The sequence below is a fragment of the Trichomonas vaginalis genome, chromosome VI (genome assembly GCF_026262505.1).
Source record: "Trichomonas vaginalis G3 chromosome VI, whole genome shotgun sequence".
Taxonomy (NCBI): Eukaryota; Parabasalia; order Trichomonadida; family Trichomonadidae; genus Trichomonas; species Trichomonas vaginalis.
In genome coordinates, this window is record NC_067208.1 from 856,283 (window position 1) to 872,767 (window position 16,485).

The 16,485-nt window shown below is 36.3% G+C and overlaps 14 protein-coding genes and 5 pseudogenes across 19 annotated transcripts, besides 1 other annotated feature; 10 read left to right on the forward strand and 9 right to left on the reverse strand.

The window, feature by feature from the left end:
• Positions 1 to 16,485: part of a mobile genetic element that runs on past both edges of the window.
• TVAGG3_0781080 (protein of unknown function, DUF4106 family) lies at positions 314 to 771 on the forward strand (the record flags this gene model as incomplete). The annotated part of the gene is made up of 1 exon (XM_051246325.1): positions 314 to 771. A coding segment is annotated over one exon (458 nt), but the record flags the coding sequence as incomplete, so codon positions are not given.
• Positions 2,933 to 3,349, forward strand: TVAGG3_0781090 (annotated as a pseudogene). The gene has a single exon. A coding segment is annotated over exon 1 (417 nt).
• TVAGG3_0781100 lies at positions 3,366 to 3,821 on the reverse strand (annotated as a pseudogene). The gene has a single exon. A coding segment is annotated over exon 1 (456 nt).
• TVAGG3_0781110 lies at positions 3,858 to 4,732 on the forward strand (annotated as a pseudogene). Its single transcript has one exon. A coding segment is annotated over exon 1 (875 nt).
• Positions 5,018 to 5,956, reverse strand: TVAGG3_0781120 (organellar and viral DNA polymerase type B; the record flags this gene model as incomplete). The annotated part of the gene is made up of 1 exon (XM_051246326.1): positions 5,018 to 5,956. One exon carries the CDS (start codon positions 5,954 to 5,956, stop codon positions 5,018 to 5,020), a length of 939 nt encoding a protein of 312 aa, XP_051081801.1.
• Positions 6,249 to 6,397, forward strand: TVAGG3_0781130 (uncharacterized protein; the record flags this gene model as incomplete). Its single annotated transcript, XM_051246327.1, has 1 exon — positions 6,249 to 6,397. A coding segment is annotated over one exon (149 nt), but the record flags the coding sequence as incomplete, so codon positions are not given.
• Positions 6,540 to 6,707, forward strand: TVAGG3_0781140 (uncharacterized protein; the record flags this gene model as incomplete). The annotated part of the gene is made up of 1 exon (XM_051246328.1): positions 6,540 to 6,707. One exon carries the CDS (start codon positions 6,540 to 6,542, stop codon positions 6,705 to 6,707), a length of 168 nt encoding a protein of 55 aa, XP_051081803.1.
• On the reverse strand, positions 6,736 to 7,332 carry TVAGG3_0781150 (uncharacterized protein; the record flags this gene model as incomplete). Its single annotated transcript, XM_001281068.2, has 1 exon — positions 6,736 to 7,332. The coding sequence occupies one exon, from the start codon at positions 7,330 to 7,332 to the stop codon at positions 6,736 to 6,738; it is 597 nt and encodes a 198-aa protein (XP_001281069.2).
• Positions 7,728 to 8,093, forward strand: TVAGG3_0781160 (uncharacterized protein; the record flags this gene model as incomplete). The annotated part of the gene is made up of 1 exon (XM_051246329.1): positions 7,728 to 8,093. One exon carries the CDS (start codon positions 7,728 to 7,730, stop codon positions 8,091 to 8,093), a length of 366 nt encoding a protein of 121 aa, XP_051081804.1.
• On the forward strand, positions 8,120 to 8,404 carry TVAGG3_0781170 (uncharacterized protein; the record flags this gene model as incomplete). Its single annotated transcript, XM_051246330.1, has 1 exon — positions 8,120 to 8,404. The coding sequence occupies one exon, from the start codon at positions 8,120 to 8,122 to the stop codon at positions 8,402 to 8,404; it is 285 nt and encodes a 94-aa protein (XP_051081805.1).
• Positions 8,487 to 9,012, forward strand: TVAGG3_0781180 (annotated as a pseudogene). Its single transcript has one exon. A coding segment is annotated over exon 1 (526 nt).
• TVAGG3_0781190 (HNH endonuclease family) lies at positions 9,183 to 9,749 on the forward strand (the record flags this gene model as incomplete). The annotated part of the gene is made up of 1 exon (XM_051246331.1): positions 9,183 to 9,749. One exon carries the CDS (start codon positions 9,183 to 9,185, stop codon positions 9,747 to 9,749), a length of 567 nt encoding a protein of 188 aa, XP_051081806.1.
• Positions 9,799 to 10,062, reverse strand: TVAGG3_0781200 (uncharacterized protein; the record flags this gene model as incomplete). The annotated part of the gene is made up of 1 exon (XM_051246332.1): positions 9,799 to 10,062. One exon carries the CDS (start codon positions 10,060 to 10,062, stop codon positions 9,799 to 9,801), a length of 264 nt encoding a protein of 87 aa, XP_051081807.1.
• TVAGG3_0781210 (DNA/RNA polymerases family) lies at positions 10,208 to 10,798 on the reverse strand (the record flags this gene model as incomplete). The annotated part of the gene is made up of 1 exon (XM_051246333.1): positions 10,208 to 10,798. One exon carries the CDS (start codon positions 10,796 to 10,798, stop codon positions 10,208 to 10,210), a length of 591 nt encoding a protein of 196 aa, XP_051081808.1.
• TVAGG3_0781220 (uncharacterized protein) lies at positions 11,644 to 12,218 on the reverse strand (the record flags this gene model as incomplete). The annotated part of the gene is made up of 1 exon (XM_051246334.1): positions 11,644 to 12,218. A coding segment is annotated over one exon (575 nt), but the record flags the coding sequence as incomplete, so codon positions are not given.
• TVAGG3_0781230 (phage tail repeat-like family) lies at positions 12,392 to 12,976 on the reverse strand (the record flags this gene model as incomplete). The annotated part of the gene is made up of 1 exon (XM_051246335.1): positions 12,392 to 12,976. One exon carries the CDS (start codon positions 12,974 to 12,976, stop codon positions 12,392 to 12,394), a length of 585 nt encoding a protein of 194 aa, XP_051081810.1.
• On the reverse strand, positions 12,996 to 13,148 carry TVAGG3_0781240 (uncharacterized protein; the record flags this gene model as incomplete). Its single annotated transcript, XM_051246336.1, has 1 exon — positions 12,996 to 13,148. The coding sequence occupies one exon, from the start codon at positions 13,146 to 13,148 to the stop codon at positions 12,996 to 12,998; it is 153 nt and encodes a 50-aa protein (XP_051081811.1).
• On the forward strand, positions 14,199 to 14,534 carry TVAGG3_0781250 (uncharacterized protein; the record flags this gene model as incomplete). The annotated part of the gene is made up of 1 exon (XM_051246337.1): positions 14,199 to 14,534. One exon carries the CDS (start codon positions 14,199 to 14,201, stop codon positions 14,532 to 14,534), a length of 336 nt encoding a protein of 111 aa, XP_051081812.1.
• Positions 14,912 to 15,926, reverse strand: TVAGG3_0781260 (annotated as a pseudogene). The gene has a single exon. A coding segment is annotated over exon 1 (1,015 nt).

The window sequence follows — 16,485 nt, forward strand, 5'->3', positions numbered from 1 at the left end:
GTATTATAAACTTACCTTTAGAAATATCGGTCAGTTTTGTTGTTATATTTTTGTCTGCTTCAAGAACTTTCACCATTTCAGTTATACCAACTTTCTTTGCTTTATGAAAATATTTTGGTTCAGCAAAGACTGCTATTCTATAACATTTTCCATTGTTTGTATAAAGAACTATTCTGTCAATGTATTTGTATTGTTTGTGTGTGTAAACTTTGTTCTGCTTCAATTCGAAGAGATACTCGAATACGTCCATCTTTTTATTCTAAGTAAAATGTCATTTCCGAAAAATAGAAGCGTAAGTGTTTCAAAAGGTTTAATGGCGGTGGCAGATGTGAAGTTAAATTCACCAACTCAAACAAACAGTCAAAGTGTTGTTGTCAATGTCAAAGAAAGAGATGTTGAAGTGGGGAAACCATACGAAGACGAAGATGGTATAACAATAGTTCCTGTAAAAGAACAACCAACATATCCTGAAGTTAGCAGAGACTTAAGTTCTGTTGCAGATATTCGAAACGACTACCAACAACTTAAAGACAAACTTAAAACTCAGGAGAAGATTTGTCAAGCTTTAGGTATAATGTTAAACTTGGTCGAACACAACCCTGTAAAAGTGAACTCATATGTCATCGCACCTCATGAAATTTTGAAAGAACTATTGAAACTTTTGACAGAGGCAGACGATATAAACATCAAAGAAATAGAACCCGACATTAGTTGCTGTGGTGTTTCATATAATGTCATTGACAAGATATACGTTATGAAAGGAGGTGAAACGTTGAACTTAAAATATAGTTTCCCAGACGTCATAAAAATATTTGACGACCACAACATTTCATTAAAATTTATTTGCTAAGTAAATGGCAGAAGACATATGGTTTATACTATTACGACTAAAAACCCTGAGTCATATAATTCTATAACAACAAACTTACAAAGTCCTCAAGGACGATATTGTAAACTAACCTTAAACACAATGACGACTAAAGCCTGTTTTGCTCTTTTGACACCAGAAGACTTTGTTGTTGTGAATGGTAAAAAATACTTCTTTGAAGATACTTACTCAGATATACCACCAACAGGTTTTGTTGACTTATTTAATACTTTAAGGACGGATGTAACATGTGCTGCAACTAGAGCAGGTTTCATTATGTTTGGATGTCCGACTGAGTTTACTATAAACGATATGAGCTATAATACAAAACTTATATCTGGTTTTTACTACCAACAGTTTCCTATAACAGGAAAAGGTGTCATACAAGGTTTGTCTGTTCCATTGACTTTAAGTACACCTATTTTATATATTGTTTCAAACTTAGGTTCAAAGTGTTATTCGAATGTCGACAGAAACTACTATGACCAAAAGATACTCATGCGTATAAACAACACTTTCTCTGCTGGTTTGCCTATTGTTCATTCGAATGCAGAGTTTTCAGCTTTAGTAAACTCAAACACTTTAGCAAACATAAACTTAACCTTAGTTGACGCAAACTTTGTTCCTGTAAAACTTTTATGTCCTATGTATTTGTCAATGACGGCAGAAAGTTTCGAATTGGAAGATGCAACTGGTGAAAGTATTGTATTACAAGAACAACTTCAACAACAAATAGCTCAAGAACAACAAATGCAACAACAAAGTCAAGAATAAAAAAAATATTTTTTTTATTTTTATAAAAATGTACAGAATAGATGTTTCAGATTTTTATGACTTCCAAGCATTCAGAAATATGTGTCCATTTAGAACTATAACAAAGCAGTCGAGAATTTGAAACGTTTAGTCATTTATGTCGACTCTGCCCCAGAATGTTATGTATGAAAGAATGGGATGTTGTCTTTAACAAACCAAGAGCAACAATAGTTTCAGAACAAGAATGTAGACAGAAACTTAAGAAAATAAAAGTCGTACAAGTTGGCATGAAGATGTTAGATGCTTGGGATATCTTATTGTCAAAGTTAGAAGATTTTTCAGTTCGAGGTATAAAGTTCTATACACCTTCTCCAAACTTCTATTCTATCTTCACTGGATATAAATATGAACAAGTAGAATGGAAAGAAAATATTATAGAAGCTTGGTTAGACCATGTCAAAGAAATTATATGCAATGGAAACGAAAAGTTATGAGTATATCTTATGTTGGTTTGCAAACATCTTACAACATCCAAGTGCTAAAAATGAAACTGCTCTCATTATAATTGGAAAACAAGGAACAGGTAAGAACACTTTCTTTACAGATATTTTGTGCAAACTGTTAGAGGGCTATTCGAACCCGAATATGACAAACTTAGAAAACATCTGTGGCAATTTAACTCTTCAATAGAGAATATGAAACTTATAGTTTGCAACGAACTTCAAAGTATAGATACAACAAAAGTTTTGAACTCAGATGCTTTGAAGAGTCTTATAACAGACAAAGTTGGAGTTGTTGAAAGAAAGTATAAAGACCAAAGAGTTTGTGAAAATGTTGCAAACTTCATTATGGTTTCAAACAATGCTGTTCCGATGAAGTTAGAAAGTTCTGACAGAAGATATGTAGTTGTCAGAACGTCAGATTCTCATATGCAAGATACAGAATATTTTGACGACTTAGCAGAAACTTTGACACCTAACTTTTACAACCACTTGTTCTCATATTTCATGACATTAGATATTTCTAAGTTCAATCCAAGACAAATTCCATATACCGAAGAGAGACAAACATTGTTAGAAGCAAACAAGAGTGTATATGAACTGTTATAGATGAAACTGACTTTGTGTGTTTAGATGAAAGGTCATTGTACGATTCGTATAAACAATATTGTCAAGATATGGTTATATGCAGCTTCTAAACACATTCTTGGCAAATGTCAAAAATCTTTTAGATGTTCAGAACGGCGTATATACAAAGAAAAATTTTTCTGAGTAAATTTTAAAAAAAATATTTTTTTATCCGATAGAAAAGATGACGAAATATATTCAGTCAACAAGTACATGACAGAAGTCAAAGAAGAACTAGACCCATTCGCTTATTTGAATGTTTACTTCTACCATTTTGAAAAGTCTACATTGACAAAGTTTGGAACATCGAACCAGTTAAGTTTGCTATTGTGACTAAAAATGGTGCGAAATTTGAAGACTTAGACATAGAAGGTTTGTTAGCAGTCAAAGAAATTTTGACAGAAGGTTTTCAAACCTTAAAGAAGGCAAAGCATACAAACTTGTTATACCTTATGAACCAAAGAAAGCAGACGACTATGAATATTATGAGTCTAAGATAGTTGAAGTTCAAGGTAAATTGGGTAAAAAGATTTTAGAGTCTAAGCCAGTGTTTGCTCCTAAAGAGGAAGAGAACATTGACATTGACCCAGAAATGTTCTAAAAATAAAATTTTATTTTTACATGTCAAATTTCTTTTTCTCTGGCTCTGGTTCAGGTTCTTTTCTTCTCTTCTTCTACTTTCTTTTCTTTCTTTTCTCTCTTCTTCTTCTTCTTCTCTGGTGGAGTTATGTCAAATTCTCAGAACCATATTTATGTAAAAGTCTTTGTCCTTTAATAGCTCTTCTATTCTGTTTTCTATTTCATCTTCAAGAACAGCGCATGTGTCTTCTTTGCATTCTAAGAACTTTTGTTGGACTTCATCTCCAAGAGGCGTCATCTCTGTCAACAAGTCTGTCATTGACAAACTTAAAGACTTCTCTGCTTAATGTTTTATGGTTCTTGTCATATTCCCAGAAACAGAACTTTAGAACAAATTCACCTTTCTTGTTTACACTATGTAAGATTTTATGGTCGACAGATGTTTTGCTGTCGAAAAGTTTGTCTCGAATATAGATAGCGAAATCGCTAGACATTTTCTAAAAGATAAAAATTTTAATTTTTCTAAAAATATGTTAGAAAAAAAGTTTGCTGACATTGACAAGAAATTTGAGAATGTTTTAAACAAGAACAAGAGGAAGTTAGAAAATGCTCAGATAAAGCCTATACATGACAAGTTCTTATTTGCTCAGAATGGTATAACAGGTCTAATTGCACCACCTGGGTCGGGTAAGACTTTCACTTATCTTAAAATGGCTGCACAACAACAAGAACTAGATGAGAAGAACCCATTCTATGAGTTAGTTGTTATTTGTAGTACTTCTGGTCAATTTGACCAAACCGTCAATTCGTTCAAAGATATTATAAAGAAGTCTAAGTTAGTATGTATAAAAGATACTGAGTTGTTAGATTGGATAAAGAAGTACCAAAGAAGAGTTTTGAAGTACAATGCTATAAATGAGTATGTCAATTCGAAGTTTAAAGACCCAAATGAGGAAATGCAGAGAATATTAGAGAAGAAACACTTCAGAAACAAACAGAAAGAGATAGAATACATTTCGAAGAAATTGCAATCTTACGATTGGAAGACATACCCTCACAGATGTCTTCTTATCTTAGATGATTTGCTTCTCATCCTTTGTTAAAGAATAGAGAACAAGATATGTGTCGAATTCTTAAGAAGCTCAGACACTTTAACATCTCAGTTGTCATTTGTGTACAGACAGCAAAGAGTTTAAGTAAGGATGTAAAGAGAATACTTACTGATATCATACTTTTCCCTGGATTGTCCGAAGACGATTTCATGGAACTTATGAAAGAGTCCATGGCAGGTAAGTTTGACAGACATGAACTATGGGAGAAGTACAAAGTCATACAAGACCCTCATACTTCTTTCAGAATTCATATCTACGCAAACAAAGTTCAAATTGTAAAAAGTCAAGCTTGAAAAATAAAGAGTTTGGCGACCCCGAAAGAAGTCAGTCTAGAGAAATTTCACTGTTTTTGTTGCTGAATTCAATAAAAATATATTTTAGGTGAAGAGGTGAGATTTCACCTTTTTTCACCTTTTTCACCCCAGTTATTTTTTAAATTTTGTGAAAACTCAACGGTTTGACACATGCCCTAAAAATTATTTTACTCAGAATTTTGTTGCTGAATTCAGCAAAAAATAATGTTTAGGTGAAGAGGTGAGATTTCACCTGTTTTTTCACCTCTTTTCTCACCTGTTATTTTATAAGCGTTTTACATGAATTGTACGATGTATATTTGAAATCCTAAACAGTTTCGTAGCTTCTATTTCTTCTTTTAGTACATCGAATGTTTTAACGATACCGAAAGTTTCTTTATACTTCTTCTTGACGTCAGATAGAAGGAAATCTTCTGCTGTTGGATAGTTTTTATTAAGAAATGTCAACATATCCATTTTATCTTCTGCTGGCTTTTCTGCTTCTTTCTTTAAGTCTGCATAGTCGTTTCGCATTCTTTCTATCTCTTTGACGGAGTAGTTATATTTCCTAATTGCTGCTTTACATTTAGAACATTGCGGATTCATTTTTGCGTTATATTCTGAAACCTTACCTGCTAAAACAACCAAGGCGTCAATTGCTCTCTTCATCTCAAACATAGCGGGTCTTATCTGTTCATTCCATACCTTACCCCTACTATCTTTATCTCTTATTTCCCATACACATTTTGCAACTAATGAAACAAAGTTGTCGTAGGTCTTAAATTCTTCAGATTTGTAAAGGTCAGAGATGTTCTTATATAACATGTCGCAATCTTTGTCCATAACCTTATGGTTGCAATGAAAACCAAGGAATTCATAATTTACCTTTCGTATGAACTTCTTTATTTCTACTGAGTCAGTTGCTTTGACTTCTATTTCATCGAATTCAGGAATAGTAAGCTTTTGCTGCTGAATTTCAGGCAATTTGGGTAAATGGTCAATAATGTCCTGCATTTCATAAAGATACTGTTCATTTGTTTCATCTTTCGCACTACAGTCTAAATCTCCTTGGAGAAGTTCTTGCTTTATCTTCTGGATTTTTGTTTCGAAAGTATATGAAGAAGGAATGAAGTTTTTCATCTCTACCAACATAGATGTTGGATTCATGACTAACGAGTTTGGTGCTGTAGTTGTTTGAAGTGTTGTTGTGCCGATTGTTGACATTTTATTTTTTTATACAAAATAAAAAAATAAATAAAATAAAAAATAAAACTAACTTTATTTTTTATTTCGGGAAAATTCATGAGGTGAAAAAACAGGTGAAAAAAGAGGTGAAATCTCACCTCTTCACCTAAACATTATTTTTGGGTCATTTACGCTCATTACGATGAAGTTTCGACAAAACATTTACGATGAAATCATGAAAATTCAACGGGTGAGAAAAGAGGTGAGAAAAGAGGTGAAATCTCACCTCTTCACCTATACATTATTTTTGCTGAAAAAGTGTCATTTTTTCATGTCCGAAGACTCGAAGGTGCAACACTTCCAAAATACCGACGAACTCAGAAGAGCAGCATGGCAGTATCTTCTTGACAACTTTTTTGAGTTCTCCAGGTACACCTTGGAAAATGCTGAAGAACTCCGACACAGAGAATTTGGAGAAATTGCACTCCAATACTACATTGACAAACAAAGGGTAAACAAAGGGTAAACAAAGGGTAAACAAAGGGTAAAATAAGACTAAAAACTTAAGGTTTAAAAAAGTGACATTTTTATGAGCTCCGAGTCACCGAGAAAACTTGGTCAGATGTTAGCAGCTTACTTCCCTGAGGAGGATGGAAGCGTTACATACGTAAGGTTCAAAAACAACGAACCTGGAATTGCGTACCAAATTCGCAATTACATGACCATGGAAGAGTACGAAAGGTTCCTACAAGAGAAACCAGCTCTAAACAACTCAGAAAAGAAAGAATAAAAAGTTTAACTCGTAATTGTTTATTTTTTTACTTGTATGGGCAAGCTGCAAGAATGAAGTCGACTATCTCAGTCTTTGTCTTGACCAGTTGGACTGCTCTTGCGAGTACGTCTGTTTTGCGGTCTCCAGCTGGTGTCTGACCTTCGTAATTGCGCATGTTCTTGAGAGCTCCAACTGTAAATGGTTGTAGGATGAAGAGTCTCTCAGACTGCTTGAGGTAGTCGTCACGGTCACGAACCGAATCTGTGGTACGAGTCGAATTGGTCGACCTTAGGGAAGAGACTGAAAGCCTGTCGTCTTCCATAGGGGCTGTGGCATACTCTTTGCGTAAACGGTTCAGACCTTCTTCGAACTCTTGGTCTCTCTTGGATTGAGATTGGAATTGGAATTGGGGTGGAGGGTTTGACATGAACATCCAAGGGTTAGGGCAGTAAGGCATAGGCTGAGGAGGGTAGTTCGGGAAGCCTTGAGGAGGTATTTGGTAGTAATTTGGAAATTGGTAGTAATTCGGAGGTACTTGTTGGAACTGAGGTACTTGTTGGAACTGAGGTTGCTGAGGTGCAGGGGCTGGTGCTTTAGGTTCCTCTGGTTGGGATATGGGCTCGGTTGGTGGTACGTCGGACATTGTCTTGAAACAATAAAAGACTTGTCTTGAAACAATAAAAGACTTGTCTTGAAACAATAAAAGACTTGTCTTGAAAAAGTAAAAGACTTGTCTTGAAAAAGTAAAAGACTTGTCTTGAAAAAGTAAAAGACTTGTCTTGAAAAAGTAAAAGACTTGTCTTGAAAAAGTACGGGTATCGTCTGAAATCAAGACCACTGTTCTCAAATTTGAGAACTTTACACCAAAAAAATTTCTTGAAAAATAACGGGTCTTGTCTTGAAAAAGTAAAAGACTTGTCTTGAAAAAGTAAAAGACTTGTCTTGAAAAAGTAAAAGACTTGTCTTGAAAAAGTAAAAGACTCGTCTTGAAAAAGTAAAAGACTCGTCTTGAAAAAGTAAAAGACTCGTCTTGAAACAATGACCGACATAGACCCAGCAGATGAGGCAATCTACCTTATAGAGATAAATGAGCTAGTTAGGAACTACCTGAGCCATCTGAAGTCAAACAAGACCATTGCAGGCTGGGTGTCTGGAAGAAGTGCGCTTAAAATTGAAATTGACACTGGAATTGTCCTGCAAATACCAGAAAACACTCCTTTCGACGACATAAAAGAGATGAAGAAAGAAGTCCTCTTGAAGTTCTTTGCCAAGCGTCCTTGGATACTACTTCCAAACAGAGAGAACCCAACTGTACGAATTGCCCAAATTCTCAGAGGACTCTTACACTTCTCGGGTCGGGCGTTCTTCATAAACACAGAAGGCGACATCGTACCTTTACAGTAAACATCTCATTTTAACTTCACTTTTTTATGTTTTTACTCACACTCGTACTCAACAGGTATGTGTACACATATGTCAACTGTGAACCTTGTATTGACCGGTCTTCCTGCAAATGCAAGTTCGGTCAATACACAATTTATGGTGGCAAGAAAGACAGTGGGGAATGTTATTCTGACATCTGTTGTTGCGCTCGAGAGAGAATTGAAATTCCAGACCCAACTCCAACACCAACACTCAAGTTGCCAAAGACTCATGTGAAGAAGAAGCCTTCTGGTAAGTTTCTTATAGCCATATACATGGCACGCTTTGAGTAAAAACATTTTTTTCATTTTTTGAATGAAGCAAGTTAAATTCGTCCCACACCAATCTCAATGGACCGATGAAGAGTTTCAAGCCATGCTTGAAGACGTTGAGAACGACATAGACGGCGAACTTGAAGGAGCTCAAACCACAATTGCAACCAAAATTGCACAAGTCAAGGAACAGATAGCTCCACTTAAAGCTACCAAAGCTACTCTTGACCTCATGGATAGTTACCGTTTAGATGTCAAGAGTGGAATAAGACATTTAAAATTAAAACTTCTAAACTACGAAGCTATACTCCAAAAGTTAGCAGAAATGAGAAGACTTTACCAGAGCTACTTACATGTAAGGGACTTACCTTCAAGCAGTCCGACCAAAGATGAATTTTCTGACATTGTCCCAATTTTGTCCGAAAGTCAGCTCAGATGTTTTGAACTGCTCCCAACATATCCAGAATATGAACGTTTGCCTGAACTCTTCCGCAATCTCAAAAAACGTTTTTTTGGTTCTCATGTTCGAAACTTTTATCGGAAGAGACAACAAACGTTCAGAAGAAGAACAAGATATTATTTTAAACTTGTTGTATGACTTAACCGTCATAACAAGCTTTTTGAAGTAAAACCGTCATTCTCAAACCACTTCATTTTTTCGATGTCCGAACAAGCACCGAAGCCGAACACAATGGCAGATGTCCTTTCAATGTTGCCAGACAAGCGCCCAGTTCAAATTCAAATTTTGAATTTGAAAGCTCATCTGACAAACACCGTTAAGACTCTCCAAAGTAGTCTTATGGAAGAGATGACCAAGCTCAAAGCCGATGTCCTCATGAACCAAGCTTCCAATGAGAAATGCCTGAATGATTTGACGGAAACCTTGCGCATTTACGCGAGAGAGAACCGAGACCTTGCCAGACTCATCTACCGTTTCTTCGAAGAGATAGACGCCATCTGGAAGGTACTCGGAAAGGACAGAACATGCAACACCGTAATTCGTGAACACAGAATTGAAGAAGGAATTGTCGAGGAAGAAGAGGAAGAAGAGAAACACGAAGAAGAAGAGGAAGAAGAAGAGAAACACGAAGAAGAGGAAGTTTGGGCAACCCTTGTTGCCGATGACGCTTACGAAATTTCCCAACCCTACCCATACCAAATCCGCAACAAGGAGACAGGCAAGGTTCTTACCCCAGTCCTCAACAACTTGGGACACTTGAACCTTAACCTTCGGAATCGCGGTTCAATCTCCATGGGCAAGCTTGTCGCAATTCAATGGGTTCCAAATCCAGACAAGAAGACGAGGGTCAGACACATTGACGGTGACAAGCTCAACAACCGTAAGGAGAACCTCGAGTGGTTCTAAGAGTAAAAAAATTTTATTTTAGGGGGAAACCCCGAGTAAATTTAGGTGTTTAGTTCATTAAGTGGGTTAAATTAAGGGTAATTTGGACAATTAGCTCCCGACCTCTGAATTGGACTCTTTCGTCATCCCAGTTGCCTAGGAGGTCGTCCCAGAGGAGTTGGTAGAATTGCCAATCCAAGGACGATTTGTCCTCCCAGGCATTGAGGATGTACTGCTCGTAGAGTTTCATGACCTCTGCCTTGCACCAGACACCCTCTCCCTTGGAACGTAAGGCTTCTTCGAAGTGCTCGAATGCGATTGGCTGCGGGACCATCTGAAATGACACTTTTTGTCCGTTTGGTCAATGTTCGTGTCTCGTGTCATAGTCGACGAAAATACAAACAAACAGGTTATATATGAGTTTGAGACCAAGAATGGTGTAACTCGACCTGTCCGATTCAAATTCGAATAAAAATTTTTTACTTCATGCAATGTTTTATTTCTGTGCCGTCTTCAAGTATGCCCCAGTACTTACGCTTGGAGAGGACATGAACTTCGGTGAAAATTTTGTCCAATTTGAATTGACCCATCTTTTCACTGACTAAACCCATTTCAATGAGTTTGTTATAGCCTTCTTCGTTCGTCATGAGTGCGTCAATGTTCTCATAGTAAACCACAACTTTCGATTTGACTTCGGAGAAGAATTTGTTGTAGTTGTCAAGGACTGCTTTTGCGAACTGAGGGTAAGACCAATGTTCGACAATAGGTTTTAATGTGGTTACTAAGCCACTTTGACCTTGAGTGAATTCGTACTTCAAAACAAAAGGAGAAAACCTTTCAACAAAGTTGTCGACCTTCTCATAATGTTTACTCTTCATCTCTTGAGGTTTCTTTATGGAATATCCCCATGTCGAATTCATAAGCAATTTGAGTGTCATTGCAAGTTTGGGGTTTGAAGCTTTCCTAATATCATACAGTTGTTGTATGACTTTTCCAACTGTATAGTTCCTTCCTGGGAACTCACCGTCTTCGTTTGGAATTCCAGTCGGGATATATTGGACAAACCTCATGTACGCAGCGTTAAGGTCGACATAGTATATCTTTTCATCTGAGTCGAACTTGTCGCATCCAATGGGTCCAGTTCGTGGAAATTCAAGTGAGTCTCTTATCTTCTGAGAAACTTCTCCTGTTATCTCATAAACATCGTCGAAGCAACCTGTTTCATATAAAACCTTCTGACCTAACTCAGAAGCTCTCCAATACAATTTGACGTCGATTGGATGTCTCAATGGAAGTTTGTTTATAGCATCTTGAAGTTCTTGCAACCTCATTGGAAGTTCTTCTGGTTCAGGTTGGTATCCGAACAATCCAACTCCTTTTGGAACTGTGTACTTCTTTTTGTACTAGAACTTTGTCTGGAACAACTTTTGGTCTTGCTAACAGTGAAAAGTTTGTTTCGTCTTTTGGTACAAAAGTTTCTGTCAGCTTGTCATCTGGAATTGGTTCCAACAAACCTTTCTCGAAAAGAATGTTTACAGCTCTGACAATGTTGCACTTGCCTTTTCCGAACAATGGGTTTGTAAGACTTTCGTTCAACATGAAGTGGTTGTGGACAATTGCAATCTTCAACCATGGTAAGTCTTTGTCAACAACATAGTCGTCATGTGAAGAACCTTTAGCTGTAGGTATGTTGACTCGGATATTGACATTTGCCAACGGTGCAATTTTTGACAATTGACCTCTGAGAATGTACCTTGTCTTCACACATGACTCAAGATACTTCATTTTCTCATCTGTAACAAGACCAGAGTTCCTGAGACATGTAAGAATGCAAGGTTCATTGACAATTGTTTCAATTGAATTGTAAATTCCATACCTTGTCAAGTCAATGTCAGACTTATTTATGAACGGGAAGTATCCAGCATGTTGTCTGACTGCTTGAGGGTTAGGTTGGTACCATTCGAACTTCACGCTTACAATTCCTTCAATTGCATTCAAAATGTCTGAGTCGGAGTCAACCATTTGTTCTCTCTTTGTAGTCTTGAAAGCGTCAAGAAGCATTGCAGCTGTTGTGACATTGCCATGCGCATAGTATATATGACCGTCCAAATCTGTTATGGTCAATCTGAGATTGTATCCTTTCTTATTTCCATCTTGAATTGCAGCAAGTACTCCCATGAAGCCTTCTTTGTTCTTTCCTTCGTCAAAGTTTACTGTAAAGGTTCGACCAGATGTAATTTGACTTCTAACTTCACGGTACTTTTCATATGCATATCTTGTTCTTTCCATGGGAGCATGTGCGTCTTCACCTTTTCCTTTTTTCCTTCTCAAAGGATGCAATTGTTCGTCATGTTTCCAGTAGAATCTGGCAAAGCCGTCGTGTCCTTCAACTTGAGGTTCACTAACATCGAAAGGCATGTCCATAAGACGTTCTTCTTCTAACCTCTCTAGTCTGTTTGGATAATTTGCACGTGCTGTTTCCAAATCCATTTCGTAGCGAAGACCAGACAATTTGTCATAGACTTTTATGGGTCTTCCCTTCCTATATTTAAAATTCTTCGAAACTTTCCAACCATATCTTTCTAACTCTGCTTTTATTCTAGCAGACCTTCTATCCATTCTATACGGGGGCATTTTTATAAAAATAAAAAAATGTTTTTTCTTTACTTTACGTAACCACCCGCTGCCAAAAGTCTTTGACGCCAACCCATACCAGCTAATGAAGGTTGACTTGGTTTAGTTTGGAAACTAACCTTTGGTTTTGGTTTATCTTCAGTTTTTGGTTTTTCTTCTTCTATCGGCTTTTCGTCACTTTTCGGTTCCTCTGACTTTACCTCACTTGCAGGAACAGTTGTGTCGTCAACATCTTCATAAATATCATATGCCATTTGTTTTTGTTTTCCTTTCAACTTTTTGTGTTTGTTGTAAAGTTTAGAATATTTCGACTCTAAGTCAATGAGATGTTCTATAATGAACTGTTGGTCAGTGAAGTAAACTTTTCCATCTGTTGTCTCGAAAGCTCCTTCAGACTTCAATATTTTATTTGTGAGAGTCTGTTTCTTTTTTGAGATACTAGCCGTTCCATTTCTATGAAAAGTGACTTTGTAGTTAGGGTTTGTATTTCCAGACCTGGCACTTTCTATTATTGAATTTTTCTCTTCATCTGTAAGTTCTTTGACAGGTTTTGACAATGGTTCTGAACTTTTTGTTTGTGGTGTCAAATCTACCGTTTCAACTTCTTCGGTCATTTCATCTCAGTAAAAAATTTTAGTTTGGTTTGTTTTCAACTGGTTGTTTAGGTTTTTTAAGTCGGTCTAAAACTTCCTGAGGTATAGGAAGAACTTGACAAACACGTTGTGTAACTGCTGGAAGTCGACAAATCCATCTTGAACCCATTTGTCTCAATGCTGTATTGTTCATTTCATCTCAGTAAAAAACTTTACATTCCCCAAGTTTGAGGCGGTTGAGGTTGGTTTGTTTACCCATTGTTGTGCATGGTTATATCCTTGTTAAAGAATCTTTCACCTTGGTCCATATAGTGCCCTGCTTGGTTATAGTAGTCATTTGCTTTGTTATTAGTTTCCTGCTTCTCTTCCTACATTGTCCATCCATCCTTGAACTTTTCTCTTGTTTCAGGATTTGGAATAAGATTTGCTGCATCTCGTGCTACCTCCCAACCTTTTCTGTACAGTTTGTATAATAGGTTGTGCTTTCTCTTTAAGTATACCTAATGTACTCAAAATCTTCCTTCCAATCCAAATACACCTCTGGCTATTGTTCCCACTGCGGGCAAAAATCTGGATGCAACTCCTGCTAATGCGCCAAATAAACCCATTTCTTATGGGTTAAAAATGACGAATCCAAACAAGGACCCCTATGTTTCTAAGGCAACAAAGAAAGCACTCATGATAAAAATCTTTAGTTCAACACCAAATGCTTGGTTTATGGATATCTTGGAAAACATTCCGAGGTATAGAGAAGATGGACCACCATACTGGCTAATATTTGTCGGTCAAAACACAAGATACTGTGAAGCCATACCATTACAGTCCAAAAATATTTTAGATGTGAAAACTGCTTTGACAATATTCGTTGACAAATACCATCCAACAAAACTGACATCTGACTGTGAAAGTTCTTTCAAATCAGACGATATTAAAAACTATCTGCGTTCAAAAAATGTAAACCAATATTTCATTGTCGACCAAAACCATTCTGCTCTTGGTGTCATTGACAGTTGTATAAAAATCTTAAGAGACTTAAACAACCACAAGGTGGTGAAGATGAAATGTCATATGACGACAAATATAGACACTTCTCCATGGCAAAGATGAGACAAGTTTTAAATATTTACAATAGCCGTAAACAAAAAGGTTTGGGAAACCACTCCCCGAAGAAATGAAAAACAACCCTGACTTAGAGAAAGACTATATATTTAATAGTTTAGTCAAAAGAGACAAACAAGAAAGAATGCCAGGCTTCAAACTTAAGAAAGGTGACAAAGTAAAAATAGAAATACCTAAACGCGACCCATATGAAAATACTATTGACTATGACAACAATGGGAACTCGACAGGTACTCACATTCGTGTTCGTAAAAATAGAAGAAAGTATACAAGAGAATATTATGAAGTTTTAGGCAAACATGGCAAAATGTACAGACTGCAAGCAGAAGATAAAACTACTATTGTCAGACCTCGTTTCAAACTTGTCAAAGTTCAAGGTGGTATACTTTCAAAGACAGTTCCTAACAAATATAAGACAACTCCTGACGAATATGCTAAAGAAGTTGAAAATGACGACTAAGCATTTCTATACCATGCGTAAACTGTCATGTAAGGTGGCATGTAGTCTTTACTTTGTCCGTTGTTTGCGTATACCTGAAACGCGATGTGTATGGCTTCCTCTCCCAGTGTTACTCCAGTAACAATTTATAGCAAACTTAACGTCTCTTTAACATCATATCCTTTACCTTTTGTCATTCCTGACCAATCCCAAAATCTATGCTATGCCAACCTGCTTCAGATGTACTTAAATTATGTAGTGACTGTGCGCAGGTAAATTTTCACCTGAAATCGTTTTACTTCCACCTGTTTCCTTTGAAGAGTTTGCACAATACAAAAACCTGTCGACTATTTGAGTCCAAGTTCCAAAACCAAGTACTACTTCTGGTCTGGTAGAGTTCATTGACGTGTAAATAGAACCTATAGGATATACTGTTTGAAGTATTTCTGTCTTTAACGTTTGAAGCTCTGTTTTGTCAGCTTTCTTATCTAACTCATCGTTAACATATGTTTTGTCAGCTTTTTTATCTAACTCATCGTTAACATATGTTTTGTCAGCCTTTTTATCATATAAATCTTGAGCAGTGAATTTAACATTGTTTTCATCCTCCATGACATAGACATTTCTACATCTAGTGTATTTCATCGTCGTTATGTCATCCTCCGATGTTAAACCTTGTGGAAAGTTAGGAGGTTTCCAATTTAATACATCCCCACCAGTTTCTTCAACCGTTCCTTCAATATTTTCTATACCAACAGTTGCGAAGAAATCGTGTGTATGTCCAACGTCACTTTTCCTGTTTAAGGTTTCTTGTAAGTTTGTATATTTGCAATGGTATGTGTATGTCCAACGGCACTTTTACTGTTTAAGGTTTCTTGTAAGTTTGTAATATTTGCAATGGTATGTGTATGTCCAACGGCACTTTTACTGTTTAAGGTTTCTTGTAAGTTTGTAATATTTGCAATGGTATGTGTATGAGTCTTTTTAGAATATTCTTTGTCAGCTCTTGTCACTTCACTTGACATTTTTTGTCAATATGTTTTGTCTGCTAGTTCAGGATGAGTATGTTCTTTTGTTGCATAAGCTTTGTCAGCTCTGTCATGTTCTTCTTGAACTTTTTCAATGACATACTCTTTGTCAGCTTTGTTGTCAACATCTGCTTTCAAAAGAAGTTCTTTTATAGGCTTCTCGTTTAAAGTTCCTTTTGTTGGATTTATACAGACAGTATGGTTCTTACTGTCTTGAAATAGAAACTCGTCTGTCATTGGGTTTATTGTCAGTTTTAAGTTTCCTTCTTTCAGTGACTCAGATATTTAGAATAGTTTGAAAAGTTTGTTGTGTTCTTATTTAGAGCTTGCAAATGAGTTGTCGGTTGTGTTTTATTTCTCTCATAGACGCTGTTTCTTTCGACATTTTTATTCTAGATAAAATATGCTTTAATAGAAAAAAAAATTCAAGAGTTGCTACAACTAAACCATTAGATGAACTTTTTACGATGTCGGTCAAAAGTTTGAGACAGAGACCGTAAAGCATGAAGGCTATCGTTTTGACTACCCGTTAAGATGGTTAAGAGAACATCTGTCACAAAAGCTATTGGCTTTCGTAGAATGAAGTTCATTTCAGAAGCCATACATGGTTTCCCATTTACGGTCGGTTTTGAAGTTCGATACTATAACAAAGAAAAACGTACGTATGAGAAATTTGAACAGGGAAAACTTTTACAAGTGAATTTGCTTGTAAACTTAGAAACAACTCTTCAAGCTTTTCAAGAAAAATAAACGATATTATCTCGAATATGCAAACCAGTATAACATTGACGAGGGAGAGTACCATCTCGATATTATATATGACAGGAAAAATGCAACTGTTAAAATCAATAAAATAGAAGACCTTGGAGAAACGTTTATATTTCTACAAAATATAACAACTTGGCATGGCATAGATTTTTGAGGATGTTAAATCAGCCTGCATG